The 23,068-nt window shown below is 36.5% G+C and overlaps 1 protein-coding gene across 4 annotated transcripts in view; it reads left to right on the top strand.

Moving 5' to 3' along the window:
- Nucleotides 1–23,068, top strand: part of CNTN1 (contactin 1) — a 178,782-nt gene that overhangs the window by 114,155 nt on the left and 41,559 nt on the right. For all 4 annotated transcript variants that reach the window (XM_087933954.1, XM_087933955.1, XM_087933953.1 and 1 more), the window contains exons 12-16: nt 10,281–10,398; nt 11,694–11,844; nt 13,379–13,506; nt 15,400–15,575; nt 21,110–21,230. In XM_087933954.1, coding sequence (XP_087790080.1) covers nt 10,281–10,398; nt 11,694–11,844; nt 13,379–13,506; nt 15,400–15,575; nt 21,110–21,230 — 694 coding nt within the window. The remainder of the gene's footprint in view (nt 1–10,280; nt 10,399–11,693; nt 11,845–13,378; nt 13,507–15,399; nt 15,576–21,109; nt 21,231–23,068) is intronic.

Here is a 23,068-nt window from a genome sequence, read left to right as displayed (position 1 = left end):
TTCTCTGTGCAATCTCACATTACTCTGAGAAGCACAGAGCCGGAGACAGAAGCCTGAAGATGATGAATGAGACTTCATCGAAACGCTGCCTCAGATACTTCAATCTTACGCGGGAGAAAACCCAACAACCAAAGATCCATGTATATGTATATGTATATGTATATGTATATGTGTATGTATGTATATATATATATATATATATATATATATATATATATATATGTATATGGATCTTTGTTATCAAGCTCCCGCAAGATTGAGATCAGAACGCTGATGAGTCTCATTCATCATCTTCAGGCTTGTGTTCGGCTCTGTGCTTCTCAGAGTCTCCTCACTCTGAAAAGCAAGAGCCAAAGACAGAGGCCTGATGATGATGAATGAGACTTCATCAAACGCTGCCTAGATACTTTGAATCTTACGCGGAGAAACCCGAACAACCAAAGATCCACATACAAATACCACAGAAGAACCTCAGAAAACATATATATATATATATATATATATATATATATATATATATATATATATATATATATATATATATATATATATGTTATTTTCATTATTTATACTTATTATTACACTCTCTTTATTTGTCATATCTACATATCATTCTCTTAATAATTTTTGCTTTTCATGCCTTATCCTTATTTTGTAACCGTTTGTACCATCTATGCCATATTGAGTAATAATCAGATTCTTTTCCCTTCATTTTTCCTTCATTTTTCCTTCATTTCTGAACAATCTGTTATTTTTGTAGAACTAAGTCTTCTGTTGGTATATCAGACCCTTTCCACATTTGCATGAAAGCTATTCTGGCTGTTGTTAATATATGTAAAATTAGGTATTTTATCTTTTTTGGGTGGTCGTCTTTAATTATTCCCCATAAATAGAGTTCTGGTCTGAGTTCAATTTGGTGTCCAGTGATTCCTTGTATCCATTCTTTAATTTTGTTCCAAAAAATCTTGGCCTTAGAACATAACCACCACATATGGTAGAAGGTACCGTCAACTTTTTGGCATTTCCAACATTTTGGACTGGTATTTGAGTATATTTTGGCTAATCTTGTGCCATCTGTAGAACATTTTACATAAATTTTCTTTATATGTTGAGGCTATTGTTAACTTGTAATTTCTATTCCATATTTTTTCCCATTCCTCTAAATTTATATTATATCTGAAATTCCATGCCCATGCTATCATCGTGTTCTTTACCGTTTCCTCATGCATTTTAAAGTCTAACAAATATCTATATGTTTTGGATATAAATTTTTGTTCTGGTCCAATTCAAATTTTATCTAATTGATTGTGTCCCTTGTCGAATCCAAATTCTTCTAAATCATTTTTGTATCTATTTTGAATTTGAAGCTATGGACACCAATCAATTGTAATTCCCTGTTCTTTAAGTTCTTGATTTGATTTTAGTTTTCCTTGGGTGTCTAATAATTCATTTTATTTTATCATTTTCCCTAAGTCCAATCTATTCGGATGTATCATGGCCTCCATAGTTGACAATGTGGTATTTTCATGTAGTGTTTATTCTTAATTTTCCTCCATGTCAATATAAGTGAATATCTTATTAGATGTTGGTTAGACATGTGCCTTGCCTTTTTTTCTCCCACAGATATGCATGCCAAACCTTCCAGGAAGTCATGGCCTTCTAGTGTTAGTATTCTCTTGTCTTTTAATTCAACCCAATCCTTGATCCAATTTAATATCACTGCCTGATAGTAAAGTTCCCATTCCGGTAACCCAAAACCACCTCTGCTTTTATTATCCTGCATCAGTTTTAATTTAATGCATGTTTTTTTGCCCAGCCAAACAAATTTGGTTGTTATTTTATTCAATTCAATAAAAAATGGTTTTCCTAATTTTATCAGGATCATCTGAAAAAGATACATCAATTTTTATAGTGTGTTCATTTTAGCACTGCAATTCTGTCTAAAATTGATAACTGTAGTTTCCCTCATGATTCCAGTTCTTTCCTAATTTGTTCAATTAATTTATTATAATTATCCTCTTTAATTGATGAACACCTAGCGGATAACCGTATTCCCAAATCTTTTATTTTTTTTCTGCTCTGTAATCCCAATTTATTTTGTAATTCTATTTTCTGTTTTACCGTGCCGTTTTTAACTGTCATTTTAGTTTTGTTCTTGTTTATTTTTAACCCAGCAACTTTCCCGAATTTTTCTATTTCCTGAAGTAGTATGTGCCCATTTTTATTTGGTTCTTCCACTAAAAATACAGGGTCATCTGCGAATGCTTGGACCTTATAGTGTTCGTTTCTAATTTTGATCCCTTTTATTTTTGGATTTTGTCTAATTGCGGCAAGTAGTACTTCTAAGGATAAAATAAATAGCAGAGGTAATAGTGGGCACCCTTGCCTCACTCCTTTGCCTATCTCAAAGTCATCCGTATGATCTCCATTGCTTATGATCTCCATACTTGCTTTTTGAGTCGAGGATATGGCCTGTAATGTTTTCACTATATTAATGCCAAAATTTTATTTGCTGTAACTTAACTTTCCAATTAAGATTGTCGAAAGCCTTTTGTGCGTCAAGAAATATTAATGCTGCTTGCTTTTCGGGGTGCACTTCGTAATATTCGATTGCATTTAATACTATTTTAATGTTGTTTCTAATTTGTCTATTTGGCAGGAATCCTTTTTCGTCTGAATGTATAATCTCACTTAAAATTGGCTTCATTCTTTCCGCTAATATTGTCTTAAATATTTTATAATCTGTGTTTAAGAAGGAAATTAGTCTATAATTTGAAATCATTTGTTGATCGGTACCTTCCTTCGAAATTAGGGTGACATATGCCTCAGACCAAGACTTTGGCAGTCTAGCTTCTAGTAACACCTCATTATATACCTCTAATAGTAATGGTTCAAGTAATTCGTACATATTTTTATATAGTTCACTGGGGAAACCATCTGGTCCTGGCATTTTGTTATTTTTCTGCCTTTTCCAGCTGTTCTGCGGTTATTTCTCTATTCAATATTTCCTTTTGTTCTTGTTCTGACCCAACCGGGTTCTCAAAGAGCAAACACAGACAAAGGCAGCAGCCCCCACCTTTTAAGGTTTAATAATGAATTCTGTTCTGAAGGCTGCTTTCCACTAATTAGCTCCGTCAAGAAAGAGCCTTGCCAAGTTGTTTGTAAAGGCTGCCAAAACCTACAGATAAGAACAAATTTACAAAATTCTCCAAACATGAAGTAAGATGTCCACCAGTTGAGTTTAACAGCTTCTTTGCTTTCTACAAAGAACACTTTTTCAAACCCGGCTTTTATCCTCTTGAGGGAGGGGCCATTACCTTGCAGCCTTACTCCTGAGTCGCCTGTGCTGCTGTAATTTTTCTTTCCTCCAAGTAATCCTTCGTGCACGTGTACTTGGCACAGGCTCCTCAGGAACCTCCTCATCACTGCTGCCAACCCCACAATCTCTGAAGGCAGCAGTCCACGCCCTGATGGTCCTGGCCCCTCATCAGAGTCATCGCTCTCCTCAGCCATCTGTACCTGCTGCCACAACAGTTCTTCCAAAATTGAACCCAGACCATTCTCCTCTAAATATTTTATTATATTTTCCTCCATCATTTCCTCTTCTTTATACAATTCCCCAAAATAGCTTTGCGCAATCTGTTTTTTTTTTTCCTCCATCTGACAGCATATATTCCCTTCTTTGTCTTTCAATGGTTGAATTAATCTTTTTTCTTTTTCTACTTTTAATTTATGGGCTAGCCTTCTACCTGGCTTGTTTGTGGATGTAAAGAAATTTTGCCTTATAAATTTTAAATTTCATGCTCTTTCCTCTAGACATGTCAAATTTAATTTATGTCTAATCATCCTTATTTCTTTTTTCATTGTCATATTATTGGGATTTTTTTGAAGTCCAATTTCTATTTCTTTTATCTTCTTCTGCAACTCATTTTGTTGTTTCCTTTCTATCTTATTTTTCCTAATTGTGTAGGCTATTGATATTCCTCTCATGTAAGCTTTTGTAGTGTCCCACATATTCTGTAGATTTGTATGTTCTTTTAAATTTGTCTTTAAAAAGTTTCCAATTCATTTTTTATTCTCTGATTGTATTCTTTTTCTTTCAATATTTGCGAATTTAATATCCACCTCATCCTTCTTTTCCTCTGGCCTTTCCAAATAATTTTTAATGGGTTGTGGTCTGCTCATATATTGGGAATTATTTCTTTTTTTTAATTTAAGTTTTTATTAGTTTTTAAAAACAAACATAAGCAAACAAAACATAAAAACATCAAGCCATCTTCCATATGTATACATACAGTGTGCCGGTTGGTTTACAAATTGTTTTCTGCTTCCATTTCATAGTCTTCAATTACAATTACATTGCATATGATCTCATATTTTCAATCAAAAATTAAATACCTTAGTATCATTATTAATCAATCATTTGACTATACTTTTATTCATTCATGTTTTACAAGATAATCATAATTTACTTAGTTTGTTTTATAACAGTTCATATTATCATCCCAAATCTATCCTAAAATCATTTTGTAGATATAATAAGAAAGAAATACATCTTTATATATTTATTATTTTCTAAGAGTCTACATATTTCATTACTGTATTTTATTGTGTAACCATTGATAGAATAGATCCCAAATTTTATAAAATTGTTTATCATCTTGTTCTCTGATTTCAAATGTCAATCTACTCATTTCAGCACATTCCAATATTTTCTTAATGATTTCCTCCTGTGATGGTGTTTTCTCATTTTTCCAGTTTTTGGCAAATACAATCCTAGCCGCTGTTAATACATTTACAATCAGATATTTCAAGTCTTTACTATATATTTCAGGTAAAATTCCCAATAAAAATATCTCTGCTTTCAAGTCAATATGTTTTTTTGTCATTTTTTCCAACCACATATGGATTTTAGTCCAGTATTTTTTAGCATCCTCAAAAGTCCACCACATATGGCAATATGAGCCAGGTGTCTGATGACATTTCCAACATTTTTCGGATTTATTCTTGAACATTCTTGCTATTCTTGTAGGGGGAAAATGCCACCTGTAAAACATCTTATACAAATTTTCTTTATATGCTGTTGATATTCTCATTTTATAATTTTGAGACCACAATTTTTGTCATTTCTCTAAATCAATCCCATATCCAAAATTCTTCCCCCAAGCAATCATAGTTTCTTTAACTTGTTCTTCTTCTAATTTAATTTCTAATAAATATCCATAAAATTTTTAATCACCTTTTCATCAGTACCTGTCAAAATCTTATCTAAATCAGTCAATTTATCATAGAAACCTTCCATTTTAGAATCTTTATCATACCTTGAATGGATTTGCACATATGAAAACCAATTCATCTTTACACCTTGTTCCTCTAGTTTTTGTATAGATTTGAGTTCACCCTTTTTATTCAATATTTCACCATATCTAACTGTTTGTTCCTTTTTATATGTTACAGGATAAGAAAATGCTTCAATAGTCTATAGCCAGACTGGAATTTTCAAATAACATTGTCTTTTAATCTTCTCCCAGTTTAACCACAGAGACTCCTGTATATAATGTCTTCTAAAGTACTCCTGTGTTTTAGTTCCTTTATACCATAAAAAAGCATGCCACCCCAACAACGAATCATGTCCTTCTAATGTCAACAATCTAGTATTTCTTAGTGTTATCCATCCTTAACCCTCATCAGATTTGTAGCTTGATAATACAACTCCCAATTAGGCAAACCAAATCCTTCTCTAATTCTAGCATCTTGCAAAAGTTTTAACTTTATTCTCACTTTCTTACCTTGCCATATATATTTCAACACAATTTTATTTAAATCTTCAAAGTAATCTTTTCCAAGCCTAATTGGAATGGTTTGAAACAAATATAAAATTCTGGGTAATATATTCATCTCCATTGTTGAAATTCTCCCTATTAGTGGCAGTTGTAAAATTTCCCATTTCGCCAGATCTAGCGCTATCTGCTGTTTAAGTTTGATATAATTATTCTCTTTTAGTGTACTACATCTTGCTGTCAAATATATCCCCAAGTACTTGATCTTATTCGTGACCTGAATTTTCAATAGGTCTGCCAGTTCTTCCTTTTGTCTTAATAGCATATTCTTTGTCAAGATCTTTGTCTTATCTTTATTTATTTTCAAACCAGCCACCTTTCCATATGTCTCTATCTTTTCTATAAAATTTTGGTACTGTTTCTAGAGGGTCTTCTAAGATGAAAACCAGATCATCTGCAAATGCTTGCAACTTAAATTCTTCCTTTTTAATTTTCATTCCTTTTATATTTTTTTCATCTCTAATATTTCTGTTTAGCACTTCCAAAGTTAACACAAACAACAAAGGTGATAGTGGGCACCCTTGTCTTGTTCCTTTTCTTCTATTGACAGAGTCTGTCAGTTCTCCCTCTATCATTACCTTTGCTGTTTGCTTATAGTATGTTGCTTCTATTGCTTGAATAAATTTTCTAGTGAAGCCCATCTGTTCCAGCAGTAATGACATGAATCGCCAAATCACATTATCAAATGCCTTCTGTGCATCTAGAAATATCGGAGCCATTTGTTTTTCAGGATGTGCCTCGTAGTATTCCAAAGTGTCCAAGATTACTCTCATATTATCTTTAATTTGTCTCTTTGGCAGAAATCCATTTTGATCAGGATGAATAAAATTATTTAGATATTTTTTAAGTCTTTCTGCCAATATTGAAGCAAAGATTTTATAATCTGCATTTAGTAGAGAAATAGGTCTATAGTTCTTAATTTGTAATGGATCGGCCTCCTCTTCTGGAACAAGTGTAATATAGGCTTCTGACCATGATTTAGGTATCTTCTTCTTTAACATAACTTCATTCATAACTTCTAGCAATGGATGATTCAACGATTCTTGTAATGTTTTATAAAATTCTACTGGAAGTCCATCTGGGCCTGGTGCCTTTCCATTATTTTGCTTCTTGGGTGCTTCAGTTAACTCCATCATCGTTATATTGCTTTCTAACATTGTATCAATCTCTTTAGGTATCTGAGGTAAATTAGCATTCTGTAAGTACTGTTTAACTCTTTCCTCATCAATATTCTCTTGTATATATAGTTTCCCATAGAAGTCTCAAATGATTTCCTTCTTCTCTTTACTACCATAGCAAACTTGGCCTTGGTCATCTGTTAATTACAATATTTTCCTTGATTCTTTCTCCTTTCTCAATTTGTATGCTAACCATCTACCTGGTTTGTTTGCGTCTTCAAAGTAGTTCTGTTTATCACCTCTAATTTTCTGTGCTAATTCTTCTTTTTCTATTTGACCCATATTATGTTTAACTATATCCATTTTTAGCTTGATGTCCTTTTTCTGTGGCATTTTCTGTAGCTCTTTTTCAAGTCTTTTATACTCATCCTCTAAGGCCTTAGAGGCTGATCTTTTCATAGTATTTCTTTTTCTTGTATAGTCTATTATCAAGCCTCTAACATATGCCTTCATTGTATCCCATACATTCTGAATTGATGTATCTTCTTTTTTGTTTTCTCTAAAGAAAAAAGCCAATTCTTTCTCCATCCACTGTGTGAAGTCTTTTTCCTTTAAAATAATATTATTTAACGTCCATCTAGATCAGGGGTGTCCGGAGGCAAAGGACTATTTGTCTGAGTTACAGGCCATTCACCAATTGGTGCAACGGTATCTGGAGAAGGCCAGAAAAGATTACAAGCCAGTCACAGACTGCTCTCGTTGGGTGATGCCAACATTGGCTGTGGGAGATTGGGTGTGGTTGTCTACTCTGCACCTTCCATTAGACCGGCTGGTTAGGAAGCTTGACCATCGGTACCTTGGCCTGTTCCCTGTGGAGGTGGTGATCAACCCGGTAATCTACCACCTGACTTTTCCTTGGTCGCTATGGGTCCATCCTGTTTTTCATTGTTCCCTCCAGGTTCCCAAATGGCTGGCCTGTCCGCTCCACCAACCTGACCCTCCCCTGCCAGCACCACACGATGGAGAGGGACTGCCTGAGTACAAGGTCGCCAGTGTTCAGTACTCCCAGTATCTCATCGAATCGAAAGGTTATGGTCCAGAAGCGTTCACATGGGTGGATGCGACTTCCATCCATGTCCCGGCTTTAGTGGATGTCTTTCACACACAATTTCCATCATGGCCACATCTGGACCATCAGACTCAGGGGAAGGGCCCTGCAGTGAGGGATAGTGTTGTGATTCACTGGCAATAGGTGCAGAGGTCTCTGACAGCAAGGGCTCAGACGAGGGTACTTCGTGTGATGCAAGGATGGGGCCAGGGCTATCGGAGAGTGGGGTGCTGTCTTCGGAGGTTGTGGAATCTGGCAGCAGTGACAAAGTGGGACCCAGGGAGCCTGTGCTCAGTGCAGGTGCTCACAGGTCTGCTCAAAGGAAAGAGCAGCTAAAGCAGCATGGGTGACTCAGGATGGCCCCTCCCATAAGGGATAAAAGTCAGCCTTCAGGTTTGGCTTCTTTGCAGGAAGCAAGGAAGTTCTTTATGCTCAGAGTTCTCATCCTCCGGGTTGTTTTTGGAAACTTCTGGCTTGGGATAGTTTGTCATGCCCCTGTCGGAATCTGATTGTGAGGGGGAGGTTGAGCAGCTGAAAGGAAGTGGGACGTGGCTTCGTTGGCTGTGGAAGAAACTGGAGAAGGGCACAGTCCAGCTGGGCAGAGCAGGGGAGAGGTAGAGCAAGGCAGAGGGAATTCAGAGGAAGACCCAGGCCCACCCCCTCTTCATCCTGGGGCACACAGGGAGGAACAGAGAAGGGAGCAACATGAGTTGTGTGGCTTACAAGGGAGGAAAGGGCCCTGATTCCCTTCATTTGCTGCAGCTGGGAACACAGTGTTCCCACAGAACACAGTGTTTAAAAAGGGAAATTGCGCACAGCAACTTGTTGGAAGCAAATCATGTATTATCTTGTTTTGTCGAGGCTTATCTGGGTTCCTGGCATCTTCCCAACTGTGTGTGTTTTGTTGGCCTTTGAAGTCTGCAATTCCTTATCCTGCCCTGTCCGGTTAATTGCTGCAGAATGGTTTGTGTGAATTTTTATTTACAGTTTATATGTACTTCGTTTTTGGACTGAATTTCCTCCACTTAAAGACTGTTCTTGGGAGAGTTTTTTCTCTAGCCAAAGGTAACTGGAAATTGGGGGCAAAGTTGGAGGTATTAAAAGGACTTTTCTTACTTATGTGACTGTGTTGCCTTTGTGCCAGGCCCTGGGTCATCACATATTTATCTGCAATTAGTCTTTTGTTCTTGGCAACCTTTTGCAATCTTGAAAAGGCTTGCTCTTATCTGGGATAATTAGTTTGAAATGATTCTTGGCTGTGAATGTGTAGAATTCACAGCGCCCCAGTAAAAGAGGTTTGTTTTTATGAACAATTTGTGTTTGTTTGATTTGAATGAGGCTTGGGTCAGAACATCATGTGATCTGCTGTCGTCGGGGCGGTGGGGTGAGAGTTGGGGGTGATTTTTTATTTATTTTTTTCCAGATTTTGTTCTATTGTACTTAATTAATTTATTTGATTCTTTTTGTTTTATTGTTTTTTGTTTTAAATATTCTGTAAGCCGCCTCGAGTTGCCATGGGCGAATAGCAGCAATATAAATTCAATAAATAAATAAATGTCTCTGTCAAGGGGGCAGAATATCATATCTGCTTGGCTCGGCTTGGAGGGCCTTACAGGCATCCTGCTATAAAAAGAATTGGGGTAGGATGAAGGGGGGGGAAGAAGTGGGGTGAAGAGGAAAGGATGAAAGGGCAATAAAGCTTTGTGAGTATGTGATAGGAAAGGGAAGGATCAGAGCAGCCAGATCCAGTTTGTATCAGCATCTCACGGCCAGGCACCTGAGAAATATGCGTCTTACTCCCTAAACATCTCAGACCTCTCAAAACATCTTGGTGAGCTCTGGTTGACTGAAAATGGACTGATCACTGGGGTTGGGGAATAGGCTGGAGTCAAACCTCCATCTTGTTTTTGTATCCAGCAAGTGAGGTACTTTCAGAGCTGGCTTAACTTTACTGCTATCACCACTCTTAGTAAAAGAACCCTTTGCTTTAACCAAATGTAGTTGAACATTTTTCTTTCCTAAGGTATCAGATTGGGGCAAGTCTGACAAAAGCTGTCATCCAAATGAAACCATACTAAAAAATCTATGTTTGCCTTAAAAAATTAAGATAGGGTAAGATGTAAGGAGAAAAAAAAAATACAACCTTATTTTCAAGCAGCAATCATTATCTTGAAATACTTCATTATCTATCTTTACTATGTGTTTTACTCACAGTATTGGAAAGGAGATTTGAGATTTCTTAGCCTGAAGCTTGAAGATTCAGGCATGTATCAATGTGTAGCAGAAAATATACATGGAATGATTTATTCAAATGCTGAATTAAAAGTTATTGGTAAGTGTATTATACTAATTATTATTCAAGATTTTAAGTAGAAAATACAATAATTGCATTCAGCTGCCCACTGGTCATGTGACCACATATCAGATACTCATCAACCAGCCTGCATTTGTAGCTATTTGCATGTTCCTAGAGTCACATGACCACATTTTATCTTTTGGACCAATCTGAATATTTTTTCCCATAGTTTATTTTCCTTAAATGTGTGATCGTTTATTGCATTTGATGCTGTGGGATTCTTCCACTGAAAACAAATTGATTCCTCTTTAGCCTTATACAAACTCCATGTTTGATCTAAAGGACTCTGTTACATATTTAGAGATGTGTGGAAAAAAATATAAACATGCTTATTGTACAGTAGAAATTATTTGCATAATTTGCAGTATTTTAAATTGTTATTGTGTTGTGTAATTGGTGTAAAGTTCTTTGGTAATATTTGAAGAATTAGAAATTAAACTTGTAGTGGCATATACAGGTAGTCCTCGACTTTCAACAGTTCACTTAGTGACCGTTCAAGGTTACAACAGCACTGAAAAATGTGACTTACTTTTATTTTTACAACTTTTGCAGCATCCTCATGATCATGTGATCAAAATTCGGATGCTTGGCAGCTGGTTCGTATTTATGACCATTGCTGTGTTCCAGGGTCATGTAATCCCCTTTTGTGACTTTCTGTCAAACAAAGTCAATAAGGAAGCCAGATTAAGTTAACGACCAAGTTACTAACAACTGAGCCGAGAAAGATTGTAAAATGGGGTCAAATTCACTTAACAAATGTCTCACTTAACAACAGAAATTTTGGGCTCAATTGTGGTCATAAGTCAAGGACTACCTATATTAAGATAGAGAATATCTCCTTTTGTTCTGCTGAGTTGCAATAAGGATGGAAAACTTCTGACAACCAATAGTATTTTAAGCATTGGTGTTGATTTTAGTCTGCTATACCAAATATATATCGTTTGTTTCTTTTGAGTCTTTCAGCATGCAAAAGGAATACATTGTTTCTTACTTTCTGGATTGGTTAAATATTATTTCGCAAATAAAATTAATGCATAAAATCATTGATTTATTTAAATTCTCTATTTTTGAGAATAGATGCAACTATAATGTCTCACAAACTCAACATTATTGTTCAACTTAGCTTTATTCTGCAAACTCTCTCCAGGTTTTCAGTATAATTGACTATTATATGCTATTGTCAGAAAGAGCGTCTTCCACCGACATAGGAACACACTGGTAGCATCGTACTGTAAAGTATACATGCCTGATAATTATGTTTTTCTTCACAGTTTTACCTCCAACCTTTGAATTCTGCCCAATGAAGAAAGATGTTTTGGCTGCGAAAGGAGGGCAGGCTATAATTGAGTGCAAGCCCAGAGCAGCTCCTAAACCAAAAATTACCTGGAGTAAAGGGACAGAAATTCTTAGAAATTCAACCAGGTTAGTATTACTATTGAGTATAGTAAATAGTCTACAAAGCATTATTTCAGAGTTCAGTCTCATTTTTTTTTTTTAAAAAAAATGTGTTTCTACATGGTTTGTCCTGAATATAATTGTGCCACGGAAATGGAAAACTGTATATTAATACAAGAAAATAAATATTTAGGCGAGTTGGTCACATTGGCCTTCTTCATGGTTAAGGTTTGTGAAGAAACCTTGTTAAAGGAAAGCAGACCATGTTTTTTTTTTTCTTCTCTTCAAATTCTGCAGTTCCGTCAGTATAACTAGTTTATTCATTTGAGCTTTGTTCACTGCACAAAGATAGGCAACGTGACAAGAAATGAATGAACCCGACACTGTTTTGTCATTCAAGATGGTGGTTGCTTTTGAATGAATCTTAAAAAGTGTACAACTGTTTTAAGGAGTCTACTCCTTATGAGCAATAAATCTTTAAAGGAGCTGCATTTTTTTCTACCTGCCTCCCCACATACATTGTGTTTATCTGAGTATTGGGATTAAAACAAAGTAAACCCTTCTGTGTCCTACTGGTGTCATCTGCTTCCTAGAAAGTGTTTTTTTCTCCAGTCATACTAGTTCAGCATAAGATAGATAGTTGCCTGTTGTGGCTCCGGGCTTGGATTCAGCTCCTGTGACAGATAGGAGTTCAAGTGAGGAGGACATGGCAGAAAAATATGAGCCGGCATGGCTCAGTGATTAGACTGGTAATCAGGATGAGGAGATGGACGTGACAAAGGAAGACAGACCTGATGTATTAGAATTGTCAGGACCTTTGACCTCCTCTGGTTCCTTATCTGATCAACAGCCGGGAATGGCTGACAGGGAAGTTTTGAGAGAGTCTTCTAGTGGAGATGAGGACTTGGAAAATTTGTGGTTAAATGTAAGGAACAGAAGACGGTTGAGAAGGCAAAATCAGCTGGAGCGAAAGAGGAGAGTGAGTCAGTAAATTAGCACGTTGCCTCAATGAGTATAAAAGGACACAGCTGGGCTGGTACAATTTGCCAGGAACAAAGTGACTTATTTGAGTGAGGATGTTACAGCAAGAAGCTCTGAGACTAGAGATTTATTGCCAGGACTGGTTTGCCGGACAGAGTAAAGATTTATGCTGTGGATTGAGGTTTCTGCCAGCCGTTATCTTGTAAGACTTCTTTCTGTTTGATTTAATTTTGAAACGGCTGCTTTCTGTTTTGTTCGTTGGAATTTTGAAGGGGAGTCATAACAGTTGCCTATATAAAAAGATATTCCTCCCAAATTTTCCCCCCATTGAACTGCTGTGTAATATGGAAGATCTATTTGTTCTGGTTGGACAATTGGGTAACTCTCCCTCTTTCCTGGAATTTAGCAGCAGAATGTGAACAAATGGCGATGATTATTATAGGTACAAAAAGACTTTGTGTAACTGGCAGGAGAGGGGGAAAAAAGTGGAATGTGTAATGCCATATTTCCATTTCCATCCACATTTTCTTATTATTCTATTGTTGATTCTCCAGTTTCCTAACAATTTCTTTTTCAATAGGATACGTATATGGTATGATGGCAGCCTAGAAATTATTAATGTTACAGTGGCAGATGCAGGCAATTACACCTGTTTTGTGGAAAACAACAAAGGAAAAGCTAACAGTTCTTCTGCTCTTATAGTCACAGGTAATTTCAAACTTCTCTAAATCCTCAAATAGCATGGACTTCAGATTACGTATATTGAAATCATTTTCAATTTTCTAAATAAATCTGGGTCAATTTGATAAGCCTATTAATTTAGTCATTCCATATAACAAAATAATATATTTTCTTATGTCTTATCTCTGATTCTGATTACTGACATTTTGTATGTGGCTCACTGAATTTACCCTTTACAAAAGAGTAGCTGTATTAATCTAAAGGAGAGGTTCGCAACCATTGCGGTTTGGTAGCCTGTCTGCGGGGGGAGAGGGGAATTGAGTTGCAAGGATGGTGGGCCAGTGCATACAAGCGTGGATGCAGCCCTTGCACCAGTGGCAGACTGGCGCATAGGCACATAGCTTGACTTGTGTGAGTGGTGGGATGTCGTGCACATGCATGAGTACCTGCCAGCCCACTGCTTGCGCAGGTTAAGCTGTGCACACACACTTCAGCCAGTTACTCACACTCAACTCCGAGTAGGCCATGGCCCAGTAGTGCGCTGTGGTCCAGGGATAAAGCATTGAGCAAAGAATCTTGTGACAATTGGCACTTTTATTAAATTTCTTGAACTATAGGCTGCTTCATTAGATGCACTCATATATTAAAAGTTAAGACCAAGTACATAGATATTTATTTGTATATATAAGTGAGAGGAAGAATATTTTATATCAAAGACATAATAAAAATGATTTATATTGGAGAACAATTTGCACTAGTCAAATAGAAATGAAATAATTATTTCTTCAGAGTAATATATCACACATATGGTAGCATTATACTATAGTATTTTACATAACTTTAAGCTAGATTTGAGTCACATACGTTTAAATGTGATTAAGTTAAAACCATAGGCACCTAACCATTGAACAAATGACTGTTTATAGTACTATTATTCAAATAATACTGGAGTATTTCATATAAGTTACTTTAAATATTATTGAGGAATAGGAAATACTTTGTGTACATTCTTTGTAGTACTAAGAATAGAATCTCATGTACTCTTATACAAAAATAGCAATTTGAGTATTTTATTTATAGATAAATTCATTTAATTCTGAGCTTCCATGTTATACTAATTACATTGCAGTTACTTAACCTGTTATTTACTTATGTACCCTGCAGTAAATTTACGTGGTACAAACATGACTTTGCACCACCAAATTTAGCTTGAGGATGATTTGAATATACCATAATTCATCCTCCATTTTTATTGAAGAAATATTACCCTTGTTGACACAAACGCAAATTTTTCACTCACACTCTATTAATGTAGAAGTATTAAATTTCTAGTAGTAACCACTTACAAAAATTTAAATATTGCTGCTTATATTTGAAAATTAAATTTGTAGAAATAATTTCTTGCAAAAATTTAAATATCTGTTGCTTATAATTGGCTGCTTCTAGTCTCAGCTGTGATCTGGGACATTATTCTAAAGGAATTCCTGGCAAGAAATTAATAATTGCATGATAATTCACATGATAGTCCCACCACTGGATCATTCTCTCATCAATTGGATGAGGTTTATTATTTGGGTGGGCCCCCAAATATGAATAATCTTTGACATAAGTTGTTACAGTAATTTTTACTTTTGACCCGAAGATTGGCCTAGAACTGTAAATACTGTCCATGAAAGGTTAAATACAAAACCAATTTTTCTTATGTTCAGAAAATGAAAACTATATTAGAATTTGCAAAGTAAGGAAAGAAAGATCTACCAAAACACCTCCAATTTTTACCTATATTTCTTTTGCTATTGATATACAGTTATCCATAGTAAAGTTGTATATTTTTTAGGTTTTAAGTAAATCAGAGCCTCAATTGTTGCGTATTTAATGACTTGCTAATATATAACTACATTTTTTGTGTTAACTGCAAAGCTGCAACAAGGATAACATTAGCACCAACTAATGTTGATGTCACTGTTGGATTGAATGCTACCATGCAATGTCTTGCATCCCATGATCCTTCTTTAGACCTGACTTTTATTTGGCTCTTAAATGGATATCCAATAAATGTTGATAAAGAGAGTGATTATTATGAAAGATCTATCATGGTGAGTTGCCTCATATTTCTCTGTTGACTTATTTACATTTGGGTGGTGTGATTATTTTTTCTTGGTATTTTAGAGAAAGGAAAAGAGGGAACAATTATTTTGAAGTGTTTTTTATTTATTTTTATTTTATTTTATTTGTCAATTGTTTACAAGATAATAAGTAAAAGTGTATACATAATTATGAATACATGAAATGGGTACATATAAGAAAAATAAAAGAAAAATAAAAGAAACAATAGGACAGGGACGGTAGGCACGTTGGTGCGCTTATGCACGCCCATATTACGATTTACTCCAGAAGAAAGGAAAGTTACTATCTTAGAAGAAAAGAAAGTTACTGTCTCATGAACCGCAATGTTATAACCACCTATAAACTTATATTGTTCATAAATGTATTATTAGCACTCCAGCATCAAAACAAGTTATTCCAAAAACTGCTTATTTTCAAGCAATAGAGAATGTTGTTTATACATAGCAATGTCTTCTTTCAAAGTCTTTCCTGCAACTAAAAATGAAAAACTGCACTTGGGTCGGCTGAATGATTGGTATTAATCAGCCTCACTATGATGAATCCAGGCCACTGTATTCAATGTCAGACCACATATATTATTTATTTATTGCATTTATAGTAACTGTCGTTTTTGTTTTGGCAAAGCCTTGGAGCATTCATTTCTTGCGTTTCCATGGCTACTAAAGAACCTCTCAATGTGCTGCTTTGAGTACACTATGGAAATAGAACTTTCCCACCTGGTGTGTTTGTTTCGAGCCAAGATATTAAGATTCCCTCCAAAAATAAGAAATTGAATGGGTGGGCAAGCACACAGAGTTTCTTGTTTATTTCCCACTTTGTGGAATACCGTGTCTCCAGAAATATGGATGACCTCTTCCCTAACAGTGTTTCCAAGTCAAAGGAGATGCTTCTCAGAGTTTTAAAGAAATAATTATATAAATTTTATTAAAGATCTAAATGTAAATGTTGCCTGCTGGTAGTCTGGATTCTGTGTTGTGTTTTAAGTGATAATAGTTCTACTGTGTTTCTCAGAAAATAAGACTGGGTCTTATATTTATTTTTGTTCTGAAAGACCCATTAGGGCTTATTTTCGAGGGATGTCTTATTTTTTTCCACATACAGGCGACGAGTGTGGGGGCTGATGGGAGTGGGTACAGCTATCAAGCTTCCAAGCAATATGTGCCCTGAAATAAATTCCAAGGCATCCATTTTCTTTAAAGTCTGCTTATTAGAAACATATCAAATTGGCAAGGACTTGGTGTAATTCCAACTCTGGCCAGATTCTGGAATTACACCCAGTAAAAGACAAAAGTTTGAAACTTCCCCCAGAGTCACAATCTCCAATCAATTCTCAGTCCATCAGTCCAGCTTCCTCCAGCTGCAGGCATCTTCTCTGTTCCCACAGGGAAAAAAATGCCATCTAAACATAACATTCTCCCTTTATCTCTATAACTCCCTTTTCAACAGCTAGAGAGGGGCGAGCCTGAGTCCTTTTAAATTCCTTTGCTAAAGAAGTCTAAAGAAAGTCTAAAGAAAGCTAAGAAAAGAATAGACTTTCTACAATAAAACATGGCTACACACATGTCATCTTCAGGTTTGACAGGCTGCCCCCCCTTCAAGTGAAAAGAACTTCCTGCAAATAGCCAGAATAGATTAGTTAAATTCTAACCTCCCCTGCCACCTGCAGGAGCCCCCTTAGGCTTGTGAGGAATCCTCTCATGAAAACTGAGACCCTCATTCTCCACTGCCTTTGGGCTGAGCACCAGCTTGTATGCCCCTGCTCCTGGCTGCCTTTGGCCTCTGCCTCCCCTGCAGTTGCTCTCCCGCTGGCTGCTGCTGCCACCTTGCCTTCTTCTTCTTTTTTTAATAAAAGTTTTATTTAAGTTTTCACAAAGCATACAAATACAAATAAAATATCTTTTTTTGAGAATAGCGTGGCCTGGGGTTATCACTTCTCCATACAGACATAAACTCAATACATATTTATCTTATACGTTCTAATCCATATCTTATAACTATTTTCACAATTTTTCCGATAGCTTTTCCCTTTCTTTACTTCCTATAGCCTTATTTTAAATTATTTCATTCCTTTCTTAATTCAATTACATATCTTTTTCAAATTTTTAAAATCTTTCTAATCAATGTTTTTATACTTTCGTCTGTCCTGTTTCCAATTTCATATTATCTTTTCTCATAAAACAAATTTTCCCCTGTAATTACTAGACTGGAGTGTAACACCTTTGTATAGATAGATAGATAGATAGATAGATAGATAGATAGATCGATCGATCTTTGGTTATTCGGGTTTTCTCCCGTGTAAGATTGGCAGGCTTATGCACACCCCCTAGACACCTCTTAGGAAAGGGGTGAGGTCAATAGTAGACAGTCTAAGGGGTTTGGGGGTTTGGGGAAGAGTCGGGTAGAGTATTCCAGACATTGATCACTCTGTTGCTGAAGTCGTATTTCCTGCAATCAAGCTTGGTGCGGTTAACCTTGAGTTTGTACCTGTTGTGTGCTCATGTGTTGTTATGGTTGAAGCTGAAGTATTCATTGACAGGTAGGACATTGCAATGTATGATTTTATATACCATGCTTAAATCAGACCAAAGACGGCGTAATTCAAGGTTTTCTAGTTCTAGAATTTCAAGTCTGGTGGCATAAGGTATTCTACAACGAGTAGAGGAGTGGAGAACTCTTCTTGTGAAATATTTCTGGACTTTCTCAATTGTGCTAATATCAGATACATAATGTGGGTTCCAGACTGATGAGCTGTATTCAAGTATTGGTCTAGCAAATGTTTTGTATGCTCTAGTTAATAGTGTGATATTACCAAAGAAAAAGCTACGTAGGATTAGGTTAACAACTCTTAATGCCTTTTTGGCTATGTAGTTGCAGTGGGCTCTAGCACTTAGATCATTAGAGGTGAGTACTCCAAGATCCTTGACAGAGTTTGGATCATCAACAAGATCTTGACTATTCAGCTTGTATTTTATTTTCTGATTTTTTTTGCCAATATGTAAGACAGAGCATTTATTTGTTGAGATTTGAAGTTGCCATCTCTCTCTCTCTCTCTCTCTCTCTCACACACACACACACACACACACACACACACACACACACACACAGAGGTCCATGGTAAAATTGTCTTCCATGTAGGCCATGCAGCCCTTTTAAGGATTATGCATTAATAGAAAAGTAACTAACTTAGCTCTGATCCTAAACCAGGGGTCCCCCAAACTTGGCAACTTTAAGACTTGTGTACTTCGTCTCCCAGAATTCCTCAGCTAGCAGAGCTGGCTGAGGAATTCCGGGAGTTGAAGTCCACAAATCTTAAAGTTGCCAAGTTTGGAGATCTCTGTCCTAAACGCTAAAGCTGCTGCATATAAAAACAGAGGAGCTCTGATCAACTGTCACAGCCACATTTTGGATCTGAGTGGAGGTCCTGGGAAAAGTGTCAGAATAACACTTAGAAGGGGCCTTGGGGGGAACCCTACACCATTTCAGAGAAATGGCTGTCCAATCTTTTCTTTAAAATCTCCAGTGTTGGAGCATCCAGAACTTCTGGAGACAAGCAAGTCCACTGGTTAATTGTTCTCACGGTCAGGAAGTTTTTTCTTAGTTTTACGTTGCTTCTCTCTTTGATCAGTTTCCATGCATTGCTTCCTGTTTTGCCTTCTGCTTCTTTGGAAAATACATTGCTCCCCCTTCTTTCTGGAAGCCCCTTAAAAGCCTGTTGCCTATAACACTCTTGCGCAAAGCATGTGAGCCATTTCCTCCTTTCAGTGGTCCATAAAAGTACATCTATAGTACGTAGATAATAAAGTTAAAAAAAGATGAAAGATAAGTTGAGGCTGGGTGTGACAAGGAATGACTGGGAAGGGGGGGGCAAGCGAGGCACCTCTTGATGTGAGTGACATTGAGGTGGTCATGCCCAGACAGTCATGTGACCAGAAAGCCACACCCAACCAGTCACATGACCACCAAGCCACACCCACAAATTAAGCCACACCCACAGAACCCGTTGTTAAGAAATTTGAATCCCACTCCTGCCCACTGTCATGAGAAGCCAGGTGAGGAGAAGCGCCCCTTGACATGAGTGATGTTGAGTTGGCCATGCCCACCTAGTCACATGGCCACCAAGCCACACCCACCAACTAAGCCACGCCCACAGAACCAGTTGTTAAAAAAATTGAATCCCACCCCTAGTTATGAAGTTTGGAAGATATCATCATATTTACTCTTGCCTTAAGAGGATATGTTCCAAAGACGAACTCCCATTGAGAAGTCTTGCTTTAAATTTTTTTAAATCTTACTCCTTAAGCAAAGGTGTTCTCTCTTGAAACAGCAGATCAGAAGTGCTGCGTAGGTTTACTTTGTATTATTTTCCAGCTGTCTCTTCCAATGAATCTACAATGCATGCTCACAGGCTTATTTAATGCTCATGTTTCTATCTGTTCATTTTGATTTTTTAAAAATTAAATGCATTGGAAAAATTTGATATATATCAAGAAACCGTACTTAATGAGTAACATTGGCTTGAAGGTGCACACACACACACATAATTGGAAAACATAGGCTGTTTTAAATATAGTGCCAAACAACATGGTTGCCTCATGAATGAACATTTATATCCTGGACATGGTAAGGTAGATTATTGAGGTAACTTCACTTTTTACTGTTGAAAAACATTAAGACTCCTAGTGATAGGTTTTTTTTTTAAAAAAAAAGTGCTCTAAAAGTCATTTTTGTATTCTTTTCTAATGCTTCAATAAACAAATGTTAAATGAATATTACAATAACCTGCACAAATCTTTTATGTCCCTGTTCCTCAATGGGATCCTGAATACCTTGAATGAAGCAGCAAAAATTAATTCCAGAATAATAGTTAAAATATGCTTTCTTTTGCCACATTACTAAATATTTTTTTATATGTGTGAGAATGTGATTGAGGAGCTTATTAAAATGCATATTTAAGCAATATATTTTGGGAAAATCCATACTTTTTATATGGCTGTGTATTATAAATGTTGATCACTCTGTTTCCAAATATTGGATGGTCAGGATCGGATTTAAGGTTATTTTCATGTAAATTGTAATTGAGAGGTATCTACAGAAATAAAACTTTCACTGTGTCAATAGGTCCTTTGCAACAAGTGATACAAATACTTAAGGTTGGTATTCTGCCAAAAAGGGGAGATAACAATTTTAAAAAACATTTTGTGGTTCATAATACAAATTATTATATTGATACATAATATCAATTTATGTTGTAAGATGAAATACTGCTGCATTTGAAAATGATATCTGATTTCATAATTTTGAATGTGTATTTTAAATACAATATAATTAATTGATATAAGGTATATTTATATTATTTTTAAGAGCTATGGGCAATTCAGAATTAGATGTTTTATTTATTTTACTGATTTATTTTTTATAAAAAAATATTTTTAGGAGTATTTTGAGTTCTATAGGAAATTCAAATTTAAAGGACTGTTACAGATTTTTTTTTTCTGATTTGTAGATAAAAGACAATGGTGAACTTATTGTCAAGAATGCCCAGTTGCGCCATGCTGGAAGATACACTTGTGTTGCTCAGACAATTGTTGATAATGCCACAGCTTCAGCTGATCTTGTTGTGAGAGGTAAAATATTTTCTTGATTTTTTTTAAGTTAAGCTATTCCCACATTGGGGACAGGGGGGGTAGGAGAGTGTACAGCAGTGGTGGGATTCAAATTTTTGTACTACCGGTTCTGTAGGCATGGCTTCCTTGGTGGGCGTGCTTGGTGGGCATGTGACTGGGTGGGCGTGCTTGGTGATCATGTGACTGGGTGGGTGTGGCAACTCAATGTCGCTCATGTCAAGGGATGCCTCGCCTGGCCCCTCCCACCATTCCTTGTCACATCCAGCCTCAACGTATCTATAGTTCTGCAAAAATGTTGTTCACCTTTTTTTGACTTTATTATCTACATAATATAGATGTATTTTCATGGACCACTGAAAGGAGGAAACGGCTCACGTGCTTTGCGCAGGAGTGTGATAGGCAACAGGCTTTTAAGGGGCTGCCACAAAGAAAGGGGGACAATGTATTTTCCAAAGAAGCAGAAGGCAAAACAAGAAGCAATGCATGGAAACTGAACAAAGACAGAAGCAACCTAGAACTAAGGAGAAACTTCCTGACAGTGAAGTTTAACCAGTGGACTTGCTTGTCTCCAGAAGTTCTGAGTGCTCAATCACTGGAAGTTTTTAAGAAAAGACTAAACAGCCATTTCTCTGAAATGGTATAGGGTTCCCCCGCAAGGTCCCTTCTAAGCAGTGGTGGGATTCTTTTTTTTTTTTTTACTACCGGTTAAGTGTGTGTGGCTTGGTGGACGTAGCAGGGGAAGGATACCGTAAAATCTCCAGTCAGACGTGGTATTTGTCAGTTCTCCGAACTGCTCAAAATTTCCGCTACCGGTTCTCCAGAACTGGTCAGAACCTGCTCAGTACCACCTCTGTTTCTAAGTATTCTTCTGTTATTTTGACACCTTTCTCAGGACCTCTGCTCAGATTTTGGCATCCTCAGTTTTCCTGCCTGAGCAGGGGGTCGGAGTAGAAGAGCTCCGTAGTCCCTTTCAACTGTCTCATTCCTGAGTTAAATAGCTAAGAGTTAAAGAGCTGCCTCTAGATTTCATTTTTTAATAAGATTTTTAGAAACTTGCCGTTGAAAGTTCTTCCTGTCTCCTTAACCTGAAGACCCCATTTCATTTGGAATTTAATCCCAAACGGATTGCCCTTCTCCAAATTCACTCCCAGGAAGCCCCATCTCATCTCTCTCTCTCTCTCAAGAGATCTAAAAGGGGGAGAAACTACAGTATTACTGGCATTAATCATCTTTCCATGAACGTGTACAAGAGCCTAAGCAGAAAATATAAGCAGGAGCCAGCAAATAGTAACGTATTACTCACAAATCCCTCCTGGAAAATCAATATTGATTTTCAGTTCTAATTTAATATTTCCCAAATGCAATCCTTTGTAGAGCAAAAAAAAAAAAAAAGACATAAAATTATGATTGGATAGCCAACCACAAAATGGTTGGCTATCCAACCCATACATTTTTACAAAAAGGCAGATCCAATTCAATTTAAAGGCACTTAGTCCTATCCATATTTGCAGAGGGACTTCGTCAGTTGAACTGCCAAACCGATATAAAACCACATAACCACATATAAAATAGCCATTTGTGTAATAAAACCTGCATATTGTTCAAAACAGTAATTAGTATTAGGGCTGATGTTTATCAGCAAGCCTGAAAGTCAAAGATTACGAGAGTGCTTCTTTCTCTGTATGTATACAAAACATCGCATACCAGCCAGAATAGCATATTAAGCTGGACTTACTTATGCAACCTGATGTACAAAATAAACACACGTGTATTTATGCTCTGGACTATAGACACTGAATGCATGTAAATCACTGAAAAATATGTGATAGCCCTAGGCA

The sequence above is a fragment of the Pseudonaja textilis genome, chromosome 5, assembly GCF_049901715.1.
Source record: "Pseudonaja textilis isolate UNSWEBS1 chromosome 5, rPseTex1.2, whole genome shotgun sequence".
Taxonomy (NCBI): Eukaryota; Metazoa; Chordata; class Lepidosauria; order Squamata; family Elapidae; genus Pseudonaja; species Pseudonaja textilis.
Note: the sequence above shows the minus strand (reverse complement) of the source record. Positions and strands in the feature narration are given on the sequence as shown.